The sequence below is a fragment of the Crinia signifera genome, chromosome 4 (genome assembly GCF_055691185.1).
Source record: "Crinia signifera chromosome 4, ASM5569118v1, whole genome shotgun sequence".
Lineage (NCBI taxonomy): Eukaryota > Metazoa > Chordata > Amphibia > Anura > Myobatrachidae > Crinia > Crinia signifera.
The window spans coordinates 6772647-6797227 of record NC_139220.1 but is presented as its reverse complement, the minus strand read 5'-3'; the positions used below and the strand labels follow the sequence as shown (position 1 = coordinate 6797227).

The following is a 24581-nucleotide window of genomic DNA, read 5'->3' as shown; positions in this document are numbered from 1 at the left end:
CAGTGCGGGTCAGACAGAGTGTCGGTTTCAGTGTGCGTCAGATACAGGGCCCGATTCAGATCCGGTCATTGGGCTGCAAGCCCCACGCCAGCCTGTCTCCCCGCCCCTGTGAATTTGTTTGGAGAAAGTCACGTGCAATCACCCACCATCAAACGGATTTCCCCCCGTTCGCAGATGTGATCACCATAGATGGAGACCGCTGACCCCAGGCCGGGCCCCTCTGCATTTTTAGGTAACATTCCCTGACATTGCAAGGGGACCCCACACATGCGCACCATTGGCATGCACGTTTATTCGATAATGAACTAATTTGCAGCCCTGCGAATGGGTCTGAATCGGTGTGGGTCGGATACAGTGCTGGTCAGATATAGTATTGGTTGGATACAATGCAGGTTGGATAATGTGTAGGATACAGTACAGGTTGGATAATTATCGTTCGCAGATAATGTGGGATACAGTGTGGGTCAGATACATGTGGCACACAGTTGGGTTGGATATAGTGCAGGTCGGATGCAGTATGGGTCGGATACACCAATAGTACAATTACTGTGACAGGGAGTGTCGTCAGGGTAGGCTTGCTGGTGCTCACAGTGGGGTAGTGGTAGTGCAGAAGAACCAGCTGTGTCGCAGGACAGATGTGCCGGTGGTGTATTCAGTTCGAGGGTGGTGGTGGTGGCGGCGCCCTCAGTTTGAGGAAGACAACTGTGTCGAGAGTGCAGGAGGTAACCTTAGTGCGGGGGGCTGTGTCAGTAGTGCGGGCGGGCTGGAGATTTCAAAAGTTCCATTGAAGTCAATTGATTGTCCGAAAGCCAGCCACAGCTTTTTCCCGCCAGGCAGCAGCGTGCCTCTCCTGCCTGGTGCCTCCCCGCTCTCCAGACTATTATTGTACCAGTGGATGCGTCCATAGGGCAGATGCGCTGTGGGCAAGGCACCGCTGGCACACACCTAGTTACGGCCCTGGGAGGCCATATTACCAGCATTGGGCGGGGCTACAATGATGCTACCTTTTCCACCTGGTGCAGTTATTTGTAAGGGTTATTGTGGGAGAATGGCGCACGGGGGGGACTTGTCCACTTTTTCGGTCCAGGAGTGTCCCTCAATTTTCGGGAGAGTAGACATGTCAGGGTTACATTTCAGTCAGGTTTAAGTATATGACTGTTGGATGCATGGCGCTGAACCACGGCACGGTAACACATCTGTCAGTCCCTACATCCTGAATTATGGGATTATAGATAACACAGAAAGGTTCCTCTTCTATCTCCTGAATGAAAGTAAAGGCCCCCATACATTAGGCCGACTTGTCCTCAGGACAAGTCGGACCCAATTCTCCTGTGAGCCGCCCGGGAGCTCCCCGGGAATCTCACATACAATTTGGCACTTGATGAGCCAAATTTGACATGTGATAAATCGCTTGCGATTTATCACATGTCGGGGAGCAGGGGGCGGGCGGTGAGGTGCAGGGGGGGGGGGGGTGCCGCTGTGATCCTCATCAGGGGGAGCAGTGGGGCGGGCAGCGGGTCCCTGAGCGCTTAGCTGCCGGCGAGTGCTGACCTGGCCGGGGCGGTGTGATGATCAGTCTCTCATTCAGCAGCGCTGCGGGATGGGAGTGGGACGCGCAGTGGCGGGTATTAGATTTTTAAAATACCTGTCAAATGACTGGCCGTTCTCTGATTGGCTGAGAGTCAGCCAATCAGAGAACGGCCAGTCATTTGACAGGTGGGCAGGCATATGCATGCATACAGGGAGGTCGGACATGATCGTATGTACTGACCCTCCGACCTCCCTGTTCCGGTCTGATGCGCACGGGACCGCGCATCGGATCGGATCAGATATCACACACCTGCGATTTTGGGCCGATTTCACCCGGTTATCGGCCCAAAGTGCCGAAATCGGATGAAATCGTCCCAAAATCGCATAGTGTATGGGGGCCTTTACTGAGTCTGCAAGAAAATCAGGTATTCTCTCTTCTGATAACCAGTTTACACAATCCCTGTAGACCCGCTGCCTTCCCCAGCATTAAATCATTGGAGAGAGATAAAGTAGAGAGAGAAAACCCCACTCCTAACAGTCATTTGTAAACTGCCTATAACATGACAGCTAGGAGCTGATTGGTTGGTACTATGGGGTAAATGTATGACGGGTCAGCACCGATACCGCTTATCCCCAATGTATTATATCAATGAATTATCCCATTTGGCAGTTAGGGAAGATGATGGTATAAATCGGGAAGGCGATGCACCTGCGCAGTGTGAAAACTGCGTCGGCGGTGTGTCAACATCAGCCTAATATTACCGATTCATTGCCTCCAACCTGACCTCACCCCACCGCTCGGCTCCCGTCAGTCAGGGCTGCAATGATTATGTAACGGGGTCATGCAGAGTTTGCGCTGTTCTCTCTCAGCGTAAATCCAGGACAGAAGCCTAAGCCCCGGGGGAATGAAAGTTTCGGCCACTAAATTCCATGACTTAATGTAACGTAACCTCGCTCCCGCTGTCACAGCAATCGTTTATCAATGCAGAAGTGCGCACGGACCGCGTGCAGCGAATCTCATTACTGACCTGCCAGCTCGTGTGCTGCGTAATAACACAAAGGCGCCTCTGTGTGGCCTATGGGAAGCATATACAGTCTCTTATTCATTCAAATTTAGGATTCCGTTTACTGAGCCCCAGAGAGAGATAAAGTGGAGAAATAAAGAGCACGCCAATCAGCCCCTAACTGCCAGGTTACAGGCTCTAGAAGAGATGTACCAAGCCCTGGAGAGAGATAACTTGGAGAGAAAGATAAAGTACCAGTCAATCAGCTCCTAAATGTCTTGTTACAGGATCTAGGGGGTGTACTAAACCTTGGAGATATAAAATATCAGTCATACAGCTCCTAACTGGCATGTTACAGGTTCTAGGGGAGTTGTAATCAACCTTGGAGAGATAAAAAAGGGCCAGAAGTATCAAGCTTCAAAAAGTGATAAAATGGAGAGTGGTAATCAGCCAGCCAATCAGCCCCCTAACTGGCATTTTAAAGGCTGAGTTTGACAAATAACAGTTTAGAGCTGATTGGCTGGTTGTTTATCACTCTCCACTTTATCACTTTTTAAATCTAGATACATCTGGCCCAAAGTACCAACCAATCAGCTCTTAACTGTCCCGTTACAGGCTCTAGGGGGCAGATTTATTAAGCTCAGAGAAATGATAAACTGTCTGGTTTTTATCACCGACCAATCAGCTCTTACCTGTGAAGCTAAAGGCTTGGTTTGAAAAATGACAGGTAAGAGCTGATTGGCTGGTGATAAAAACCATACAGTTTATCACTTCACCGAGCTTAATAAATCTGCTCCTAGGTGAGTTGTACTAAACCTTGGAGAGAGATAAAATACCAGCCAATCAGCTCCTGTTACAGGATCTGGGGGGTGTACTACACCTTGGAGAAATAAAGTGCCAGTCAAGAAGCCAGTAACTGCCATGTTACAGGCTCTAGGGGAGTTGTACTAACCTTGGAGAGAGATAATGTAACCATCAGCTCCTAACTGTCATGTTACAGGCTCTAGGGGAGTTGTACTAACCTTGGAGAGAGATAATGGGGCAGATGTATTAAGCCTGGTGAAGAGATAAACTGGAGATAAAGTGGAAGGAGATAACCTACCAGCCAATCAGATCCCAACTGTCATATTTCAAACACAGCTGATTGGCTGGTGCGCTAACTCTTCCAATTTATCTCCAGTTTATCTCTTCTCCAGGCTTAATACATCTGCCCCAGTGTAACCAGCAGCTCCTAACTGCCATGTTGCAGGCTCTAGGGGAGTTGTACTAAACCTTGGGGAGATATCATTTGGAGAGAGAGATAAAGTACCAATCAATCAGCTCCTAACTACCATGTACCAGCCTGGGTTTGAAAAATAGAGATAAAGTATTAACCAGCTCCTAACTGCTATCTCCAAAGCTTCTTAGTGTGTAGATCTCTAACGGGGTATTACATTTTCAGGTGACCTTCATTTAATGGTGTGTACATGGTACTTGTACTCATTGCATTGCCTCGTCCTTCTGACTTCTTCCTGCTGTTTTCAGCAATGTCAGCAGCAGCACAGTGGCACAGTGGTAAGCATTACTGACTAACAGCACTGAGGTTGTGAGTTCACTTTCAGTTGCGGCCCTCACTGGGTGACGTGTGTTTGATCTCTCCCTTGAGGGTTTCAGGTTTCCTCTAAAACACAAACATAACACACACACTGGTAGGCTAAGGCCTCACATATATTAACCCTTGTGTGTCTGTGCGCACTCGTCTTGCACACCGGCGAGATTATACTGCAAGCGACAATAAGCGACTGATAAGAACTACAAACATCCTCTGTACAGAGAAAACCGTCAGGTAGAAATGTTTGTCAGTGTTGCCCTTGGATACGGCGCACATACGTCTATGTAAATATACTGTAGTTGTACATTATGCAGGTAGCAGAGGTGCACCCAGACGGTAACAGGAAGGACAATAGGGGACAAGGGACTCTCAGGTCCGCAGCATTCTGCCTATACCTGTATATACCTTTTATGTATTCATTATAACCACAGCTAATTAGCCATATTATTTATTACTAGTTACTTATATAGCGCACACATATTCCACAGCGCTGTACATAGAATATTATCACCAGTTATTATATAGAGCACACATATTCCGCAGCGCTGTACAGAGACTATTATTACCAGTTATTATATAGCACACATATTCCGCAGCGCTGTACAGAGAATATTATTACCAGTTATTATATAGCGCACACATATTCCGCAGCGCTGTACAGAGACTATTATTACCAGTTATTATATAGCGCACACATATTCCACAGCGCTGTACAGAGAATATTATTACCAGTTATTATATGGCGCACACATATTCCGCAGCGCTGTACAGAGACTATTATTACCAGTTATTATATAGCGCACACATATTCTGCAGCGCTGTACAGAGAATATTATTACCAGTTATTATATGGCGCACACATATTCCGCAGCGCTGTACAGAGACTATTATTACCAGTTATTATATAGCGCACACATATTCCGCAGCGCTGTACAGAGACTATTATTACCAGTTATTATATAGCGCACACATATTCCACAGCGCTGTACAGAGAATATTATTACCAGTTATTATATGGCGCACACATATTCCGCAGCGCTGTACAGAGACTATTATTACCAGTTATTATATAGCGCACACATATTCCGCAGCGGTGTACAGAGAATATTATTACCAGTTATTATATAGCGCACACATATTCCACAGTGCTGTACAGAGAATATTATTACCAGTTATTATATAGCGCACACATATTCCGCAGTGCTGTACAGAGACTATTATTACCAGTTATTATATAGCGCACACATATTCCGCAGCGCTGTACAGAGAATATTATTACCAGTTATTTATATAGCGCACACATATTCCGCAGCGCTGTACAGAGAATATTATTACCAGTTATTATATAGCGCACACATATTACGCAGCGCTGTACAGAGAATATTATTACCAGTTATTATATAGCGCACACATATTCCACAGCGCTGTACAGAGAATATTATTACCAGTTATTATATGGCGCACACATATTCCGCAGCGCTGTACAGAGAATATTATTACCAGTTATTATATAGCGCACACATATTCCACAGCGCTGTACAGAGAATATTATTACCAGTTATTATATGGCGCACACATATTCCGCAGCGCTGTACAGAGAATATTATTACCAGTTATATAGTGCACACATATTCCGCAGCGCTGTACAGAGACTATTATTACCAGTTATTATATAGCGCACACATATTCCGCAGCGCTGTACAGAGACTATTACCAGTTATTATATAGCGCACACATATTCCACAGCGCTGTACAGAGAATATTATTACCAGTTATTATATGGCGCACACATATTCCGCAGCGCTGTACAGAGAATATTATTACCAGTTATATAGTGCACACATATTCCACAGCACTGTACAGAGAATATTATTACCAGTTATTATATAGCGCACACATATTCTGCAGCGCTGTACAGAGATTATTACCAGTTATTATATAGCGCACACATATTCCGCAGCGCTGTACAGAGACTATTATTACCAGTTATTATATAGCGCACACATATTCCGCAGCGCTGTACAGAGACTATTACCAGTTATTATATAACGCACACATATTCCACAGCGCTGTACGGGTTGGGATCATTTGGTCTATTGCATTATGGTCGAAAGTCATTAGGTCGAATCCATTAGGTCGACATGCTAAAAGGTCGACATGACTCTAGGTCGACATGGGAAAATGTCGACATGATTCTAGGTCGAAAGGTCATTAGTTCGACAGGTCATTAGTTCGACAAGGTCATTAGTTCGACATTGTCTATGTCGACATTCACAAGGTCGACATGGGGTTTTTCACTGTTTTTTTACCTGAATGTCAACACAGTCGACATGGACACAGTTTAAAGTGCACTGCATCCCCTCGCATCGCTCGCTGCGCTCGCGATTCGTCGGGCACGGTGCCTCGCTATGCTCGGCACACTATTTTATTCTCCCACCACGCCCTAGTGGATGGTAGGGCATGAAATACCGCCTGTCGGCACATGTTGGCTCAAAAAACAGTGAAAAACTCCATGTCGACCTTGTGAATGTCGACATAGACAATGTCGAACTAATGACCTTGTCGAACTAATGACCTGTCGAACTAATGACCTTTCGAACTAGAATCATGTCGACCTTTTCCCATGTCGACCTAGAGTCATGTCGACCTTTTAGCATGTCGACCTAATGGATTCGACCTAATGACTGTCGACCATAATGCAGTAGACCAAATGACCGCATCCCATCCAGTTATATAGTGCACACATATTCCACAGCACTGTACAGAGAATATTATTACCAGTTATTATATAGCGCACACATATTCTGCAGCGCTGTACAGAGATTATTATTACCAGTTATTATATAGCGCACACATATTCCGCAGCACTGTACAGAGAATATTACCAGTTATTATATAGCGCACACATATTCCGCAGCGCTGTACAGAGATTATTATTACCAGTTATTATATAGCGCACACATATTCTGCAGCGCTGTATAGAGATTATTATTACCAGTTATTATATAACGCACACATATTCCACAGCACTGTACAGAGAATATTATTACCAGTTATTATATAGCGCACACATATTCTGCAGCGCTGTACAGAGAATATTATTACCAGTTATTATATAGCGCACACATATTCCGCAGCACTGTACAGAGAATATTACCAGTTATTAAATAGCGCACACATATTCCGCAGCGCTGTACAGAGATTATTATTACCAGTTATTATATAGCGCACACATATTCCACAGCGCCGTACAGAGAATATTATTACCAGTTATTATATAGCGCACACATATTCCGCAGCGCTGTACAGAGACTATTATTACCAGTTATTATACAGCGCACACATATTCCACAGCGCTGTACAGAGACTATTATTACCAGTTATTTATATAGCGCACACATATTCCACAGCGCTGTACAGAGATTATTATTACCAGTTATTATATAGCGCACACATATTCCGCAGCGCTGTACAGAGAATATTATTACCAGTTATTATATAGAGCACACATATTCTGCAGCGCTGTACAGAGATTATTATTACCAGTTATTATATAGCGCACACATATTCCGCAGCGCTGTACAGAGAATATTATTACCAGTTATTATATAGAGCACACATATTCTGCAGCGCTGTACAGAGATTATTATTACCAGTTATTATATAGCGCACACATATTCCGCAGCGCTGTACAGAGACTATTATTACCAGTTATTTATAGAGCGCACACATATTCCACAGCGCTGTACATAGAATATTATTACCAGTTATTATATAGCGCACACATATTCCACAGCGCTGTACAGAGACTATCATTACCAGTTATTTATATAGCGCACACATATTCCGCAGCGCTGTACATAGAATATTATCACCAGTTATTATATAGTGCACACATATTCCGCAGCGCTGTACAGAGACTATTATTACCAGTTATTATATAGTGCACACATATTCCGCAGCGCTGTACATAGAATATTATTACCAGTTATTATATAGCGCACACATATTCCACAGCGCTGTACAGAGACTATTATTACCAGTTATTATATAGCGCACACATATTCCGCAGCGCTGTACAGAGACTATTATTACCAGTTATTATATAGCGCACACATATTCCGCAGCGCTGTACATAGAATATTATCACCAGTTATTATATAGTGCACACATATTCCGCAGCGCTGCAGGGCCTATTATTACCAGTTATTTATATAGCGCACACATATTCCACAGCGCTGTACAGAGAATATTATTACCAGTTATTATATAGTGCACACACATTCCACAGCGCTGTACAGAGAATATTATTACCAGTTATTATATAGTGCACACATATTCCGCAGCGCTGTACAGAGAATATTATTACCAGTTATTTATATAGCGCACACATATTCCACAGCGCTGTACAGAGACTATTATTACAAGTTATTTATATAGCGCACACATATTCCACAGCGCTGTACATAGAATATTATCACCAGATATAATATAGCGCACACATATTCCACAGCGCTGTACAGAGACTATTATTACCAGTTATTATATAGCGCACACATATTCCGCAGCGCTGTACAGAGACTATTATTACCAGTTATTATATAGCGCACACATATTCCGCAGCGCTGTACATAGAATATTATCACCAGTTATTATATAGTGCACACATATTCCGCAGCGCTGCAGGGCCTATTATTACCAGTTATTTATATAGCGCACACATATTCCACAGCGCTGTACAGAGAATATTATTACCAGTTATTATATAGTGCACACACATTCCACAGCGCTGTACAGAGAATATTATTACCAGTTATTATATAGTGCACACATATTCCGCAGCGCTGTACAGAGAATATTATTACCAGTTATTTATATAGCGCACACATATTCCACAGCGCTGTACAGAGACTATTATTACAAGTTATTTATATAGCGCACACATATTCCACAGCGCTGTACATAGAATATTATCACCAGTTATAATATAGCGCACACATATTCCACAGCGCTGTACATAGAATATCATTACCAGTTATTTATATAGCGCACACATATTCCGCAGCGCTGTACAGAGAATATTATTACCAGTTATTTATATATCGCACACATATTCTGCAGCGCTGTACAGAGAATATTATTACCAGTTATTTATATAGCGCACACATATTCCGCAACGCTGTACTGAGTATTATTACCAGTTATTTATGTAGCGCACACATATTCCACAGCGCTGTACAGAGAATATTATTACCAGTTATTTATATAGCGCACACATATTCCGCAGCGCTGTACAGAGAATATTATTACCAGTTATTTATATAGCACACACATATTCGGCAGTGCTGTACAGAGAATATTATTACCAGTTATTATATAGCACACATATTCCGCAGCGCTGTACAGAGAATATTATTACCACTTATTTATATAGCGCACACATATTCGGCAGCGCTGTACAGAGAATATTATTACCAGTTATTATATAGCACACATATTCCACAGCGATGTACAGAGACTGTTATTGTAGATGTGTGTGTATCAATGAACTCACGGACATCTGTGCAGCTTGAATCAGGTGCGTCTATATTCAGCTCCGGCTAACACTGTCTGACTGTCCGGCTGCCTGACCGGAAGTGAGTCACCTGGAGACTACATGTACCAAGATGCACTGCATGCATCTACATCCCCTTTTAACTGGAAGGACACAATATGCATGAACAGAGGCAATGATGCAAAACAAAGATAAAGATGTGAGAAAGACTAAACAATAAAGTCCTGGAACTTGGGATTGGGGTTGGACACACGCCCAGACCTAGTGATGGTGTGTTGAGAACCCATGGAATTGTCCTCAGCAACTTGGGAGGGTTCTGCCACCAGTATGGTCTCTGGGATGGGATCGTCCAAATGATGTGAATCATCACTAGCATTGGTTGCAGCAGTGGTGGGAACTGATGGACCCGGCTGTGCAGAGTTCTCCTCAGCCACACTCAGCAGGTGTCGGCGGTTGCGTTTGTATAGGGCATTGTCAGATTGCACCACATAGCTGTTTGGATGTTCTGCAGGTCGCTGCACCACTGCTACTCTGTCGAAACCCTGTTCAGTCTGTATGCGGACAGAACGGCCTGCGGAGAGTGGTGGCAGGCGATGTGCCGACCTGTCATATGATGCCTTGGAACCTGCTCTGCGCCTGTTGATGCAGTCACGCACCTGGGATTCCACTCTGGGTTGTAGAAGCTGCTTTGCCATTGGAAGTACTGCGCGGGTGCGTCGTGCCAACAGACACTGTGCAGGGGAGGGTAGTCCATCTCTGGGCGTATTTCTCAGGTTCAGCAAGGCTAAATATATATCCTAGCCATCTCGTGCACATTTTTCCATCACGTGCTTTGCAGAACGGACTGCCCGCTCTGCCAACCCGTTGGACTGCGGACAGTGAGGGCTGCTGGGGATATGCTGAAAGTCCCAAGTATTCGCAAACTCTGTGAACTCTCTGCCCTTAAATTGCATGGCATTATCAGTGATTAGCTGCTGTGGAGTGCCATGTGCTGCAAAGTGCCTTTTTAGTTTGGAGATTACCATCAGGCTTGTGGTGGTTGTTAGGTAGTAAATTTCGAACCAGCCTGAGTAAGAGTCAACAAGCACCATGTACTCCTTCCCCCTCCATTCAAACAAATCTGCCGCAAGGATGGACCAAGGTAGGTCTGGGACGTCGTGGAGCAGCATGGGCTCTCGGGGCTGATGTGGGCGCAGGGCATTGCAGGGGGCACAGAGTGACACAGCCCGTTCGATATCACCGTACATAGAGGGCCAGAATGCAGTTTCCCGGGCCCTGCGCTTTGTGGCCTCTAGGCCTGCATGACCATGGTGCATGTGCTGTGTGTAGGATGACTGTAGTGCAGCTGGGATCACAAAGCTGTGACCTCGCATAATGATGCCGTCAGATATGGTGAGTTCATCCCTCATGCAATAAAAAGGGCGCAGGCAGTGTGGCAAGTCTCTGGATGAGGGTGGCCAGCTATCGAGAAGGACGGCAGCAAGACGTTGGGAGACTCGTCTGTGCGGGTGGCTGCACGCAGCTCCTCCATCCGCTTGGTGGGAAGGACTTCCACAGCCATAACTTCAAAATCGTCCTCAGAGCTGCCTGAGTCAGTGGAGGGCAGGAATGCTCTGGACAGTGCGTCAGCAACATACATTTCCTTGCCAGGTTTGTAAATAACGTCCAGGTTGTACCTTTGGAGTTTGAGCATCATGCTCTGTATGCGGGATGAGGCAGAGTGAATGGGCTTCTTCAGAATAGTGATTAACAGCTGATGGTCTGTTTCAATCGTAACAGTACGGCCATAGATAAAGTCATGGAATTGGTTGCATGCAAAGACAAGGGCCAACAGTTCTTTTTCAATCTGTGCATACCTGGTCTCTGTGTCAGTGAGGGCTCTGGATGCAAACGCTACTGGTCTGCGGTGTTGGAGGCACACGACCCCAAGGTCATGCTGTGAAGCATCAGCAGCAAGGACGACTGGATCATGCACATTGAAATACTGCAGGACTGTCGGGTTCGTAAGCATGGTCTTTAGTTGGTGGACAGCAGCAGTGTGTGTGTCCAGCCAACACCATTCAGAGTCCTGGTGCAAAAGCTGCCGCAGGGGTGCAGTGGTTTCGCTGTACTGCGGGAGGAACTTGGATAGGTAGTTGGTCATCCCCAGGAAGCGCTGGAGTGCCAGTTTATCTGCCGGGAGGGGCATCTGCAAGATGGCAGAGACCTTGTTTGGGTCAGGCAGGACACCCTTGTTGGTGAGAACGTGGACCACATATGCCACCTCCGTAACTCTGAATCTGCATTTGTCAGGGTTGAGCTTGAGATTAAGGGCGTGAGCCCGCTGAAGTACCTGGTGTAGGCGCTGATCATTCTCCTCCATGGTGCGGCCCCAGATGAGGATGTCGTCAATGATGATGTCACAGGGATAGCCAGCAAACAGTTGCTCCATGCAGCGCTGGAAGACCTCGCTGCCCATGGTGATGCCATAGGGCATGCGGAGGAAGACATAGCGCCCGATGGGGGGCATGAAGGCAGTGAGTAGTGAAGAGGCTCTGTCCAGAGGGATCTGCCAGTACCCGCACTTGGCATCCAGGGTGCTGAAGACGGTTGCACCTGGCATGTCAGCAATCACCTGCTCAATGGTGCGGAGCGGATGGTATGGGCGTAGAAGTGCTTTGTTTAAGTGTACCGGGTCAATGCATAACCGTACAGTCCCATCCCTTTTAGCTGCAGCTACAATTGCAGACACCCATTGCGTTGCCTCTTTAATCGGTGCATTGACACCCAGCTGCGTCATTCTGTGTAGCTCTTGGATGACCTTGTCCATCATGGCAATAGGGACCCTGCGGGGAGCACAAACAGTGGGAGCAATGGAGTCATCCAGCCTCATGTGGTACGTGATCGGTAGTTTTCCCAGTGTTTTGCGATCAAACAAATCTTGGAAGTCTTTCATTTCTGGAACAGTCATTTGAATGGCGTGTACATCAGGCCCCAGTGTCAACAGGCCTAGTGTCATACTGTCCGGGACTTGTTGGTCCACAATGTGGAAGAGCAACTCAGCACGGGTGAACTGTATTCTTGTGGTGCCAAGTGTGGTGATGACCTGGCCTCCATATGCTATTAAGTTTATTTTGTCCTGTGGGTTGATTTGTGCAGCAGGGTCTAGTTCGCGTAGTTGTCTGCGTGACATGACGTTGCACTTGGCCCCTGAGTCCATCTTGACTGTGGTCACTCTGTTGGTGTATTTAGTCTTGAGCTTGATAAATATCTCACCCCTCTCTTCTGTGTGGTCGACACTGTCACAGACTGTTGTGCGGGCTGTGTCATGCACCAGGTCTGACCTGCCTGGGTGTCCGGCTGTAACAGGGCTCAGTTTGCTGTTTTGTGGGTGTCTGGTCTTTAGAGCGACAACACCTGGCAAAGTGATTCCATTTGCCACATGCATTGCAGCGTTAATCATATGCGGGGCAGACTTGCCTGGGGGTGCTGTGTTGCGCAGTTCCCACATGAGGGTGACCGGGGTGCGGTGGCCGCCATGACACAGACTTCAGCGTCCCTCTTCAACTCCCTTGTGCCCTTTTCTGCCTGCTCATAGAGCATGCAGAGGTTATGGCGGTTTCTAGCGTGAGGCCCTTCTCCCTTAGTAGCTGTGCACGTACCTTGTCATTTCTAATGCCACACACGATTTTGTCACGGATGAGTTCATCTGTGAGTGTCCCAAAGTTAGACCTCTTGGCCAGTAGCTTTAGTGTGGAGGCGTATGATTGCACTGTATCGTCGCCCTTTTGATTTGTGCTGTCCTTAATGACTTTTTTCACCGGCATGCAGATCTCTTCAAATTTGGTGAGCAGGACCTCAGGAACCTCTCTGCGTCTGCGTAGATGAATGCCTCTGATTTGTCCACAGCGTCTGTGCCTGCGAGGTTCAGCAGCGTGTATGCCTGTACCTTCTTTGACTTGTCTGATAAGCCCGCGATGCAGTACATGTGCCATTCTCTCTTGAATCTGAGCCAGTTGTCAGCGATGTGTTTGTCGAAGACCAGCGGGTCAATCTTCCTCAGCCCATGTGCCATGTTGATCCCGCTTCTGACACCATGTAGATGTGCGTATCAATCAACTCACGAACACCTGTGCAGCTTGAATCAGGTGCGTCTTTATTCAGCTCCGGCTAACACTGACTGACCGTCCGGCCGCCTGACCGGAAGTGAGTCACACCTGGAGACTACAAGTACCAAGATGCACCGCATGCATCTACAATTATTACCAGTTATTTATATAGCGCACACATATTCCGCAGCGCTGTAGAGATTATTATTACCAGTTATTTATATAGCGCAACACATAGCACGGGGAGAATATACAAACTCCACAAAGTTATGGCATCTTCTCTCGGAGAAAGCAGCCAGCTCAGGGGGCAGGGGCCACTGGGAGCAAAAGTGGTGATGAGGGGGCGGGGTCACAGGAGAAACCACTTGTTTGGGGGGCGTGGCCAGAGTGCTAGCATTGTTTTAGCCATGCCATTATTTCAGGCATTGCACTGCAGTGGGCAGGGCTAAAATGACAATTTGCGTAATTTGACCCACAGACCTCCCTGCAGGGGGGGGGGGGGGGTCGCGGGAGCCAGGTGCCTCTACGGGAGGGTGTCCACCCTTTCCGGGGGGTCGGGAGGAGTACCGAATTTCCTGGACACTCCCGGCCATTTTGGGAGGGTAGGCAACCCTGAGTTAGGGCCATAGCGGGAATCGAACACATGACCTCAGTGGTGTGAGACAGTAATGCTAACCAATAGGGAAAACCAACACACAAGATGTCCTCAGGCTGCGAGGAACACTGCGACCCTCCCCATGAACCATACTTGCCTGCTTTTATTGTCACCTCTGCTGGAGAAGCCCTGAGAGGCAACATGTGTGGGGGGGAGCTGACATCACTAGGCCCCGTTCTCATGCCCACAAAATTGCACGATTTGTGGGCCCACGGAGAGAGGGCATGGCTTAAAAGACGCAAAATTATGCTACTTGTATCATTTTAGCCCCGCCCCCCCTCTGCGGACACACCAATTCCGGTGATTGAATCAGCTGGAAAAGGGGGTGCGGGGGTTATGGGCAGCAAGTCGGAGACTTGCCCACCTTCCCGGGGGGGGGGGGGCTACATATTGCCTGCTCGGGCAGTGCGATGTGTAGCCATAGGCTACAATGGGCTATCGCCGTATCAGAATGGCGATAGCCCAGGGGTGCGAAGCCGGGCTGCCCGATGTTGATACATCGGGCAGCTGCGCATCCCCCATAGAAACCTATGGGGGATGCGGCCGGCGACGCTGCAGGGAGGATCGCAGCAGGGATCGGAGATTCGTGCTGCGTTCCCCCTACGATACATTTAGGGGATACTTAATATTTGCGGCTATACCACGAAAACGTGTGTTTTCGGGGATTTAGCCGCAAATATGGTTTGATAAATGGGCCCCATAGACCTTCACATTTGCCTCTTCTAATAACACAGTAGATGGGCAGTACGGACGGTGTAATGGTTAGCATTACTGCCTCACAGCACGGAGGCCATGGGTTCTATCCCCACCATGTGTTATATATACGGGGCAGTACGGACGGTGTAATGGTTAGCATTACTCCCTCACAGCACTGAGGTCATGGGCTCTATACCCACCATGTGTTATATATATATGGGGCAGTACGGACGGTGTAATGGTTACATTACTGCCTCACAGCACTGAGGTCATGGGTTCTATTCCCACCATGTGTTATATATATATACGGGACAGTACGGATGGTGTAATGGTTAGCATTACTGCCTCACAGCGCTGAGATCATGGGTTCTATCGCCACCATGTGCTATATATATGGGGCAGTACGGACGGTGTAATGGTTACATTACTGCCTCACAGCGCTGAGGTCATGGGTTCTATCCTTACCATGTGTTATATATACGGGGCAGTACGGACGGTGTAATGGTTACATTACTGCCTCACAGCGCTGAGGTCATGGGTTCTATCCCCACCATGTGTTATATATACAGGGCAGTATGGACAGTGTAATGGTTACCATTACTGCCTCACAGCACTGTGGTCATGGGTTCCATTCCCACCATGGCCCTAACTGTGCAGTTTGCATATTCTCCACGTGTTTGGGTGGGTTTTCTCCGGGTACTCCGGTTTCCTCTCACAATCCAATATACTAGTAGGTTCATTGTCACCCAACAAAATTACCCCTAGAATGTCTGTGTGTACATGTGGTAGGGAATATAGATTGTTAGCTCCACTGGGGCAGGGACTGATGTATTTAAGTATTCTCTATACAGCGCTGCGGAATATGGGTGCACTATATAAGTAACCGGTAATAAATAAACACAACAAGGTGCAGTTACAGATTGTGCTCCTGTGTGGCAGCAATAGAATCTCCCTTGTGCTCCTGAAGGGTTACAACGTAATAGTGCACAATCAGCTGCAATGATATACCGCAATGACAGCACCTATAATAAATCAGAGTGGGGAAGTGTAGGCGGAAGAACGACGCAGGATATATAAAGATACATGTAGTGGGCTGTGGGTGAGCGCTACTTCCCACAGTGCAGAAGAATTTCTGCAGTTATCAGCACTTGAGATATATAACCATTAAGTAAGTGTGATCTTATGTAGGGTACACACCAGGATGACCCGCTCATGATGCACATCGTGAGCGGGTCGTCAGTGGCTCGTCCGACCCGCTCACGGTGACGCGGGGGGCACGACCCACTCACGATGTGCACCGTGAGCGGGTCCGATCCGATGACGACCCGCACCCGGCTGTATGGTCGTCATTGAGATCCTACCTGCAGCAGGTAGGATCTCAATAACGACCGACCCGCGGGACCGCGCATCGGATCGGTCCACACCAGGACAGAAAAGGGCCCAATCAGCACACAATCTACATCCAATTGGTCGGAATTGGATCTAGATTGAGGGGATCGGGCCCAAGTCCTCCTGGTGTGTACCCAGCATTAGAGGTAGTGATGGTCTGCAGTAATCCCCGATACTTCTACATTACAGCGAGTGTCATACCAGCTGACAGAGACCTCGTACAGCCACTTCTAAATGCGAGGAACAGTATAGGTGGGATGTGCTAAGCACCGCTTCTGCAATGCGGTAAGCCTGCCACTTTCTAATGTGCTAACATACGCGGTTATTATGTGAGGACAGCTCTCCCGATAAGCGTTAACCCTGGCGATCCATGGGTTTCGGCCCCGGGAGCCCCTCCACACTTGACAGAATGTACTAAACGGAAAATCCTGGCAAACCCCCAAAACTCCAGATTTATCCACATTTGCTATATGTACAAAGCACCGGATTGGGTTGCATTACGGGGCTTGGATGTAGTGGGTAATAGCAGCTTTTGCTGCCAATTGCCCTATTGAAAGAAAATTCAATCGTATCCCTCCCAGCACACACTGCAGCTGCCGCATCCAACCGCATCTGCGCAGAGTGACTTCTGGGTGCGGAACGGCCACCGATATCAAAGGACAGCTATTATCAGGTGATCTCTCTATTGCGATACTAATTGTGTGTTAGTAAATATGTGATTAGTATATAGGCAGTAAGTAGTGGGATGCACCGCATGGAGGAAGCGAGGCATAGGACATACCGCCCTATGTGAGAGATAAGGGACCGGTATTCCTGGTTTCAGGAGGAGGAAGACCCGCTGGTACAGATCACGGGAATCCTAGGCGACTTCTCATCTCTGTAATAATCTACCGTACATTATAATTCCTCATCATGTACTCTTTTGCCTACTGAACACCCTGGAGAGTGATTCAGTTATCTACGATAACGCATTGTTCCGTACGGAATGGTACATCGCCTCTGGCAACATTACTTGAAAGCGTATAGAGTCGGCAGGAAAGTCAGCGATGAGCTACGGTGATATGGAGAAATGTGAGCAGGTGTACGTTGTGGCGATATTCCATCGTCTGGAATGGAATTGCCATATGCGATAACATCGGAACTCACTGTGTTACTATAATTCAGCCTAGCTGGTGCATTATAATACAGTAATAATAATAATATGGCAGTTTAGTCAGTGAAGGGTGACAGTGACATCTTGCAGTCTCTTTACCCCAGACACCTACAGAGATCTCTGAGAGACAGAGATAGAGGAAGTGTTTACTGCAACGTCCCAGCACAGACCGCAGCAGTTTCTGTCGGATTTCTTTGTCACACAAAACCCGTCACTCGTGCACAAACCGGGTATTTGCTGAGCTTGCAGGTCTGGCCATAAATCCCTGGTGTAACCACAGATATCACACTCAAGGGTCTGCGCTGATAAAGGTAGGACAGTCCAGTTATTGGGTGTAAATTATATATACTAGGGGCCCTGGATGGGTGGAGGCGGCTACTGTGCAGGTGCTGGTGTTGTGCTGACCCCAGAATTGCCACCACTTGCAGGGAGAGACAGGAACTGGAATCAGACCATGGGGTGGAAGAAGAGGGGGAGAGGGGTAGATTCAAGAACGGACTGCTGTATAGGGGGGACTGTGAAGAAGGGGGTGTTGTGTATGCAGGGAGAGGAATAATTGGACGGTGCACCTGCTCCCACTTTGGGGTGTATTCAATGCCGTGGGCGAGCGGCGACAGCGAGCAGGGCTTCCTGCTTGCTGTCACCACTCGCCCTGTCAGTATTCAACTCACCCCCCTCATATGCCAATTCCCCCTCGCTCCGTTTTTTTGAGCGAGGGGGAAGCTGTGTTTGCGGCTGCAGAAGCAGCGAGACTCGCTGCTAAATACAGCGCGTTCGCTGCATTAGCCGAGGGTCTCTCTGTTTGGGGGAATCCTCGCCGTCACAGGAACGTTGAATAGGGCGAGCGGCCGGCGAGGGGGTTAAACAGTGAGGATCACTGGTTTTCTGCGATCCTCGCTGTTTAACCCCCTCGACGGCCGCGGTGAGCGGCATTAAATACTACCCATTGCGTGCATGGCAGCACGATACAAAATAAATATTAATATCTATGCCCTTATGCAAAGTTAGTATTCAACCTCTATCTGTACATTTGGGTTGATTCTATTCATCGGTGTGCACTGATATCACCCTATACTTGGCGGAAAAGTTATACCTGGAAACCGGGGATACGGCGCTTACTCTGTGTAAACCGTGATTGTGCCAGCGCACCCCCACCCAATGTGTGAAGGCCCCAGTTATATGGTCATCTCAGCATATGTCTCTTATGTCGCGTGATGTGTTGTCGCCGTAGAAATGCGTATATAGCCTCTAGACGCTGCCCGCTGTTCATATTATTATGTTATCATACCTCGGGTATAACAACACTTTAAGCCATTATTTTATATGCTTCATGCAATGTTTACATAGAACCGAATGCAAAAAAATATTAGGCCCCATCTGACTGCCCGCTACAGATTACAGTTTATGTTACCAGGAAAACAAGGTACCTTGGGCGAGGTTCCAGGAAGCAGAACCTGGGATTTATACTGCGGGTTCCAGTGAGAGTCTGAGGATCCTGGTGAACCAGCACAACTGCCGGTCTGGCTGGTAAATGCTTCTGGTTACTGCGTGACAGGTTCTGATAAACTCCGGTGTGTCAAAATCTGAATATATTTAAAACATTTCAGTGACGGCATCAGGGCCATTATCAATACTAGGTTATAAGCCGAGATTTATCAAGCAGAGTTAGCTGAGTATCGACACTGGCCCGGAGCTGTAAGGGTTAACTTAGAAAAAGTCTCTGGGAAAAGTGAGCATGGGCCACCCTGCTGCCCGGCTTGCTCAAAAATTAGTAGAAAAAAAAACTAAATTGATATATTTAGATTTTTTTAATGATTTGGAAGACTTTCTACCTCCTGCGATGACGATAATGGAAGACGTAATGTAGCCGCAATGGGGAAAGTATCACTAATGGTGGTTACCACTACCATCACCAGCAATAACCCAGCAATGTACAGAACAAAGTCACTACTGCCGGCGATAACGTCCGTTTCCCGCGACAATTTGTGTAAACCTCACTAAAGAAAAATTAGCTTTTTGATTGATGGGCGCAAGTCAAAATGATCAGGTAACTGGGTGCTGCGGATCCCTTGTGGCCCCATATAAATAAAGGGTAATAGTAAAAAAAAAAAAGAGGAGACAGAATCAGCAGCATCCTTGTAGTATAAACAGCTTCACATCTCTGCTTCTCTCTCGCTTCCAGCAATAGGATGAAGAACTCGCCAACATGGATCCTGCTTTTCTGCGCAGTCAGCCTTGGCCGCTGCTTGCCGCTGAGGGAAGACCGGGACGCTCTAATGAATAGGGAGAATTTCCAGAGAGCGGGGGGCAGCCTCGTGTTGGGGGTGAGAGAAGCGAAGGCCAATGAGAATCTGATGAGTGTAAAAGAGGCGGAAATTAGTCAGGCGGCGATCACCGGGGTCTTTCCCCCCAGCATGCACTTCTTTAAGGCACGTGGGCTCATCCAACAAAGCAAAGTGTTCAGTATCCTGAGGGAGATGCCAAAAGGTGAGGCTGCTACGATATTATACAGCGTAAATGTTTTTGTGAATTTTTTTTTTTAATTAACTTGTATTATAGGTTTAGTGCACAGTTATAGTATTGTATTTTTCCATGATCAATTGTTTATTTTCATTTAAATGCATGCATGAATCTATTTTCGGTACTCTTTACCTAGCACGGCGCCCACGATCTTGATCGTGGGCATCGTGAGGTAAAAAATCGTGTCGGTCGCGTCGTATGCGGGCTAAACATGCCCGCACGCGACGCGATGCTCACGATTTCCCATTGAAACCCATGTTAAACATGGACATCGTGTCGGTCGCGTCGCGGCCGGCTATAAATGTGCACACGATGGCCCCGACGCGATGCCCACGATTTGCCATAGGAATTAATGTTAAAAGACCCGATGGACACGATTTTAATGTTAAATGGCTCAATGCACCCGATTTTAGCATAGGAAACAATGTTAAATGGGCCTTAGAGCCCAAATAATTACCCTGAACTCTGAAATGGCCCCCCCAATTTTGTACGCCACCCCACGATCAACGTCAACCCGAAGCGTGGCGAGCGCAGCGAGCCCGCGAGGGGCGGCGGTACGCGTTCTCCGACCTTTTCATACCCCCACTATCCACGTCGGCGTGGAGTTGAGAATAGAATAGTGTGGCGAGCGCAGCGAGCCACCGAGCCCGAAGCGTGGCGAGCGCAGCGAGCCCCGCGAGGGGACGCGGATACCTTCACAGGTAAATGCGTCCCCTCGCGGGCTTCACAGGTGTCCGCGTCGCCACGGACACCTGTGAAGCCCGCGAGGGGACGCGTCTAGCTGTGAAGGTATCCGCGTCCGCTCGCCACGCTTTGGGCTCGGTGGCTCGCTACGCTCGCCACACTATTCTATTCTCAACTCCACGCCGACGTGGATAGTGGGGGTATGAAAAGGTCGGAGGACGCGTACCGCCGCCGCTCGCCACGCTTCGGGTTCACGTTGATCGTGGGGTGGCGTAAAAAATTGGGGGGGCCATTTCTGAGTTCAGGGTAAGTATTTGGGCTCTAAGGCCCATTTAACATTGTTTCCTATGCTAAAATCGGGTCCATTGAGCCATTTAACATTAAAATCGTGTCCATCGGGTCTTTTAACATTAATTCCTATGGCAAATCGTGGGCATCGCGTCGGGGCCATCGTGTGCACATTTATAGCCGGCCGCGACGCGACCGACACGATGTCCATGTTTAACATGGGTTTCAATGGGAAATCGTGAGCATCGCGTCGGTCGCGTCGCGGGCACACATAAATGTACCCGCGATGGGCGCCGTGCTAGGTAAAGAGTACCCTATTTTCTTCTAGAGACGGTACTAAATAAGAAGTAGACCCCAAGGGGTGTGTCTGTGTCCTGGTAGGGGGTTGGCCGCCGTGCAAGTGGAGTGGTAATTTCACACAGGGGCGTGTCTAGCCCTTCTGAAGGACTCCAGACAGGGGCGGATTGGCCATTGTATCTACCGGGAACTTTCCCGGGAGGCCGACACTACAGAGAGGCCGCCGCTGCTGAAAGGTGCGCATGCGCACACTCACAGTCACGAATTTAGAGTGACAGCCTGTGACTGAGGCCGGGGCTGTTCAGCCGCTCTGCGGCAGGAGGCTTCGCCCACGGTGTGGGCCGACATCCTCATTGGTGGGTGGCTGCCGTCCGTCATAGATGGTGGCCCGCCTCCCCCCCCCGCCCGATATATCGAATGCTGTTTCCGATGGCCGCGACAGAGCAGAGTTCAGTGAGCTGCTGCAGCTGCATTGAGCTGCAGATACAGCCACTGACAGGCAGGGGGAGCACCTCTCAGACTGATGACGTCAGCCTGAGAGGGGAGAGAGACGAAGAGCAGCAGCGCTGTGGCCGGGCTGCAGCATTCGGAAAGAATCATGTAAGTCACACTGTGGGCTCTGGCCCTGGGGATGCCAACACTGGTTGGCAACCCTGTTAGGCAATGATCAAAGTACACTGGTGGTCAAAGTACACTGGTGGTGGGGGCCGCCGGGGGTGGGGGGCAGGGAGGGAGGGGAGAGAGATTCTGTGTATATGTGCCATGCCTGCATATGGGAGGAAGGGGGGTCTGTGACTGCCTGCTGTCTGCATTAGGGCAGACAGACTCACTGTGACAACTCAGATCCCCCTCCAGCTCAGCCCCCCCATAGGCAGACATGTGACATATTCAGACCCCCCCCCCCATAGGCATATCAGACATAAAATGTCTGCCTATGGGGTGGGGGGAGAATGAGCTGTGCTGTGCTGGAGGGATGTGACATGTCTGTCTATAGGGGCTGTGCTGGAGGGGTATGTGACATGTCTGCCTATGGGGTGGGGGTGGGGGCTGTGCTGGAGGGCCTGTGGCATGTGAATATGTGAGTCTGCATATTTGTGGGGGGGTGGGGGGCTGTGCTGGAGGGGGATCTGATTATGTGACATGTCTGCCTATGGGGGTGAGGGATGTACTCAGGCCCGGCAACAGGCACGGTCCAAGGGTACAGCTGACCTAGGCCCCTGCGTTCTCAGGGGCCCCAAAGCATGGCTGCGGCGATGATGCACTCAGCCGCCTACACAGCACCCTACTCAGCCGACCGCCCACTCAACCCTCCTGCCGTGCAAGTTCCTTCACCCACAACCCAGCCACACTGTGGGCATTACATGTATAGGCGTCATTACTACTGCGGGCATTATGTGTATAAGTAGTGTTACTACTGCGGGCGTTATGTCTATAAGTATCGTTACTACTGTGGGCGTTATGTGTATAAGTAGTGTTACTACTGCGGGCGTTATGTGTATAAGTATCGTTACTACTGTGGGCATTATGTGTATAAGTATCATTACTACTGCTGGCATTATGTATATAAGTATCATTACTACTGCGGGCGTTATGTGTATAAGTATTGTTACTACTGTGGGCATTATGTGTATAAGTATCATTACTACTGCTGGCATTATGTGTATAAGTATCGTTACTACTGCGGGCGTTATGTGTATAAGTATCGTTACTACTTTGGGCATTATGTGTATAAGTATCATTACTACTGCTGGCATTATGTGTATAAGTATCGTTACTACTGCGGGCGTTATGTGTATAAGTATCGTTACTACTGCGGGCATTACGTGTATAAGTGTTGTTACTACTGTGGGCGTTATGTGTATAAGTATCGTTACGGTACTCTTTACCTAGAACGGCGCCCATCGCGGTGATCGCGACATCGCGGGCAGTACATAAACGGCCGCGACGCGATGCCCGCGATCACCCGATTTTCCCATAGGGAACAATGTTAAAAAGCATAATTGACCGCGATTTTGCATTCAATGCCTCAATGCCCGCGATTTTACCATAGGAATCAATGTTAAATGGGCTACAGAGCCCAAATAGCCCCAATTAACCCTTAAATGTCACCCAAATTTTTGTACGCCACCCCACGATCCACGCCAACCCGAAGCGTGGCGAGCGCAGCGAGCCCGCGAGGGGCGGCGGTACGCGTCCTCCGACCTTTTCATGCCCTACTATCCACGTCGGCGTGGAGTTGAGAATAGAATAGTGTGGCGAGCGCAGCGAGCCACCGAGCCCGAAGCGTGGCGAGCGCAGCGAGCCCCGCGAGGGGACGCGGATACCTTCACAGTTATACGCGTCCCCTCGCGGACTTCACAGGTGTCCGTGGCGACGCGGACACCTGTGAAGCCCGCGAAGGGACGCGTTTACCTGTGAAGGTATCCGCGTCCCCTCGCGGGGCTCGCTGCGCTCGCCACGCTTCGGGCTCGGTGGCGCGCTGCGCTCGCCACACTATTCTATTCTCAACTCCACGCCGACGTGGATAGTAGGGCATGAAAAGGTCGGAGGACGCGTACCGCCGCCCCTCGCGGGCTCGCTGCGCTCGCCACGCTTCGGGTTGGCGTGGATCGTGGGGTGGCGTACAAAAATTGGGGTGACATTTAAGGGTTAATTGGGGCTATTTGGGCTCTGTAGCCCATTTAACATTGATTCCTATGTGAAAATCGCGGGCATTGAGGCATTTTAAAGTAAAATCGCGGCCAATCAGGCTTTTTAACATTGTTCCCTATGGGAAAATCGCGGTAATCGCGGGTACCCGATTTTGATGTACCCGCGATTTACCCGCGATGCCCGCGATGACCGCGATTTTTTACCCCCGACGCCCGCGATTCTGATCGCGGGCGCCGTTCTAGGTAAAGAGTACCATCGTTACTACTGCTGGCGTTATGTGTATAAGTATTGTTACTACTGTGGGCATTATGTGTATAAGTAGTGTTACTACTGTGGGCATTACGTGTATAAGTATCGTTACTACTGCTGGCGTTATGTGTATAAGTATCGTTACTACTGTGGGCATTATGTGTATAAGTATCATTACTACTGCGGGCGTTATGTGTATAAGTATCGTTACTACTGCGGGTGTTATGTGTA

At 48.3% G+C, this 24581-nt stretch overlaps 1 protein-coding gene across 4 annotated transcripts in view; it reads left to right on the top strand.

Annotated features, from left to right (window-relative positions):
• ADA2 (adenosine deaminase 2) overlaps nucleotides 1-24581 on the top strand; it is a 41956-nt gene that overhangs the window by 4096 nt on the left and 13279 nt on the right. For 2 of the 4 annotated variants that reach the window (XM_083180879.1, XM_083180882.1), the window contains exon 2: nucleotides 19843-20147. In XM_083180879.1, coding sequence (XP_083037005.1) covers nucleotides 19850-20147 — 298 coding nt within the window. In that variant the 5' untranslated portion in view covers nucleotides 19843-19849. Of the gene's footprint in view, nucleotides 1-3975; nucleotides 4089-17832; nucleotides 17972-19842; nucleotides 20148-24581 lie in introns of those variants that run through there. The other 2 variants (XM_083180880.1, XM_083180881.1) reach the window with 2 other exon arrangements.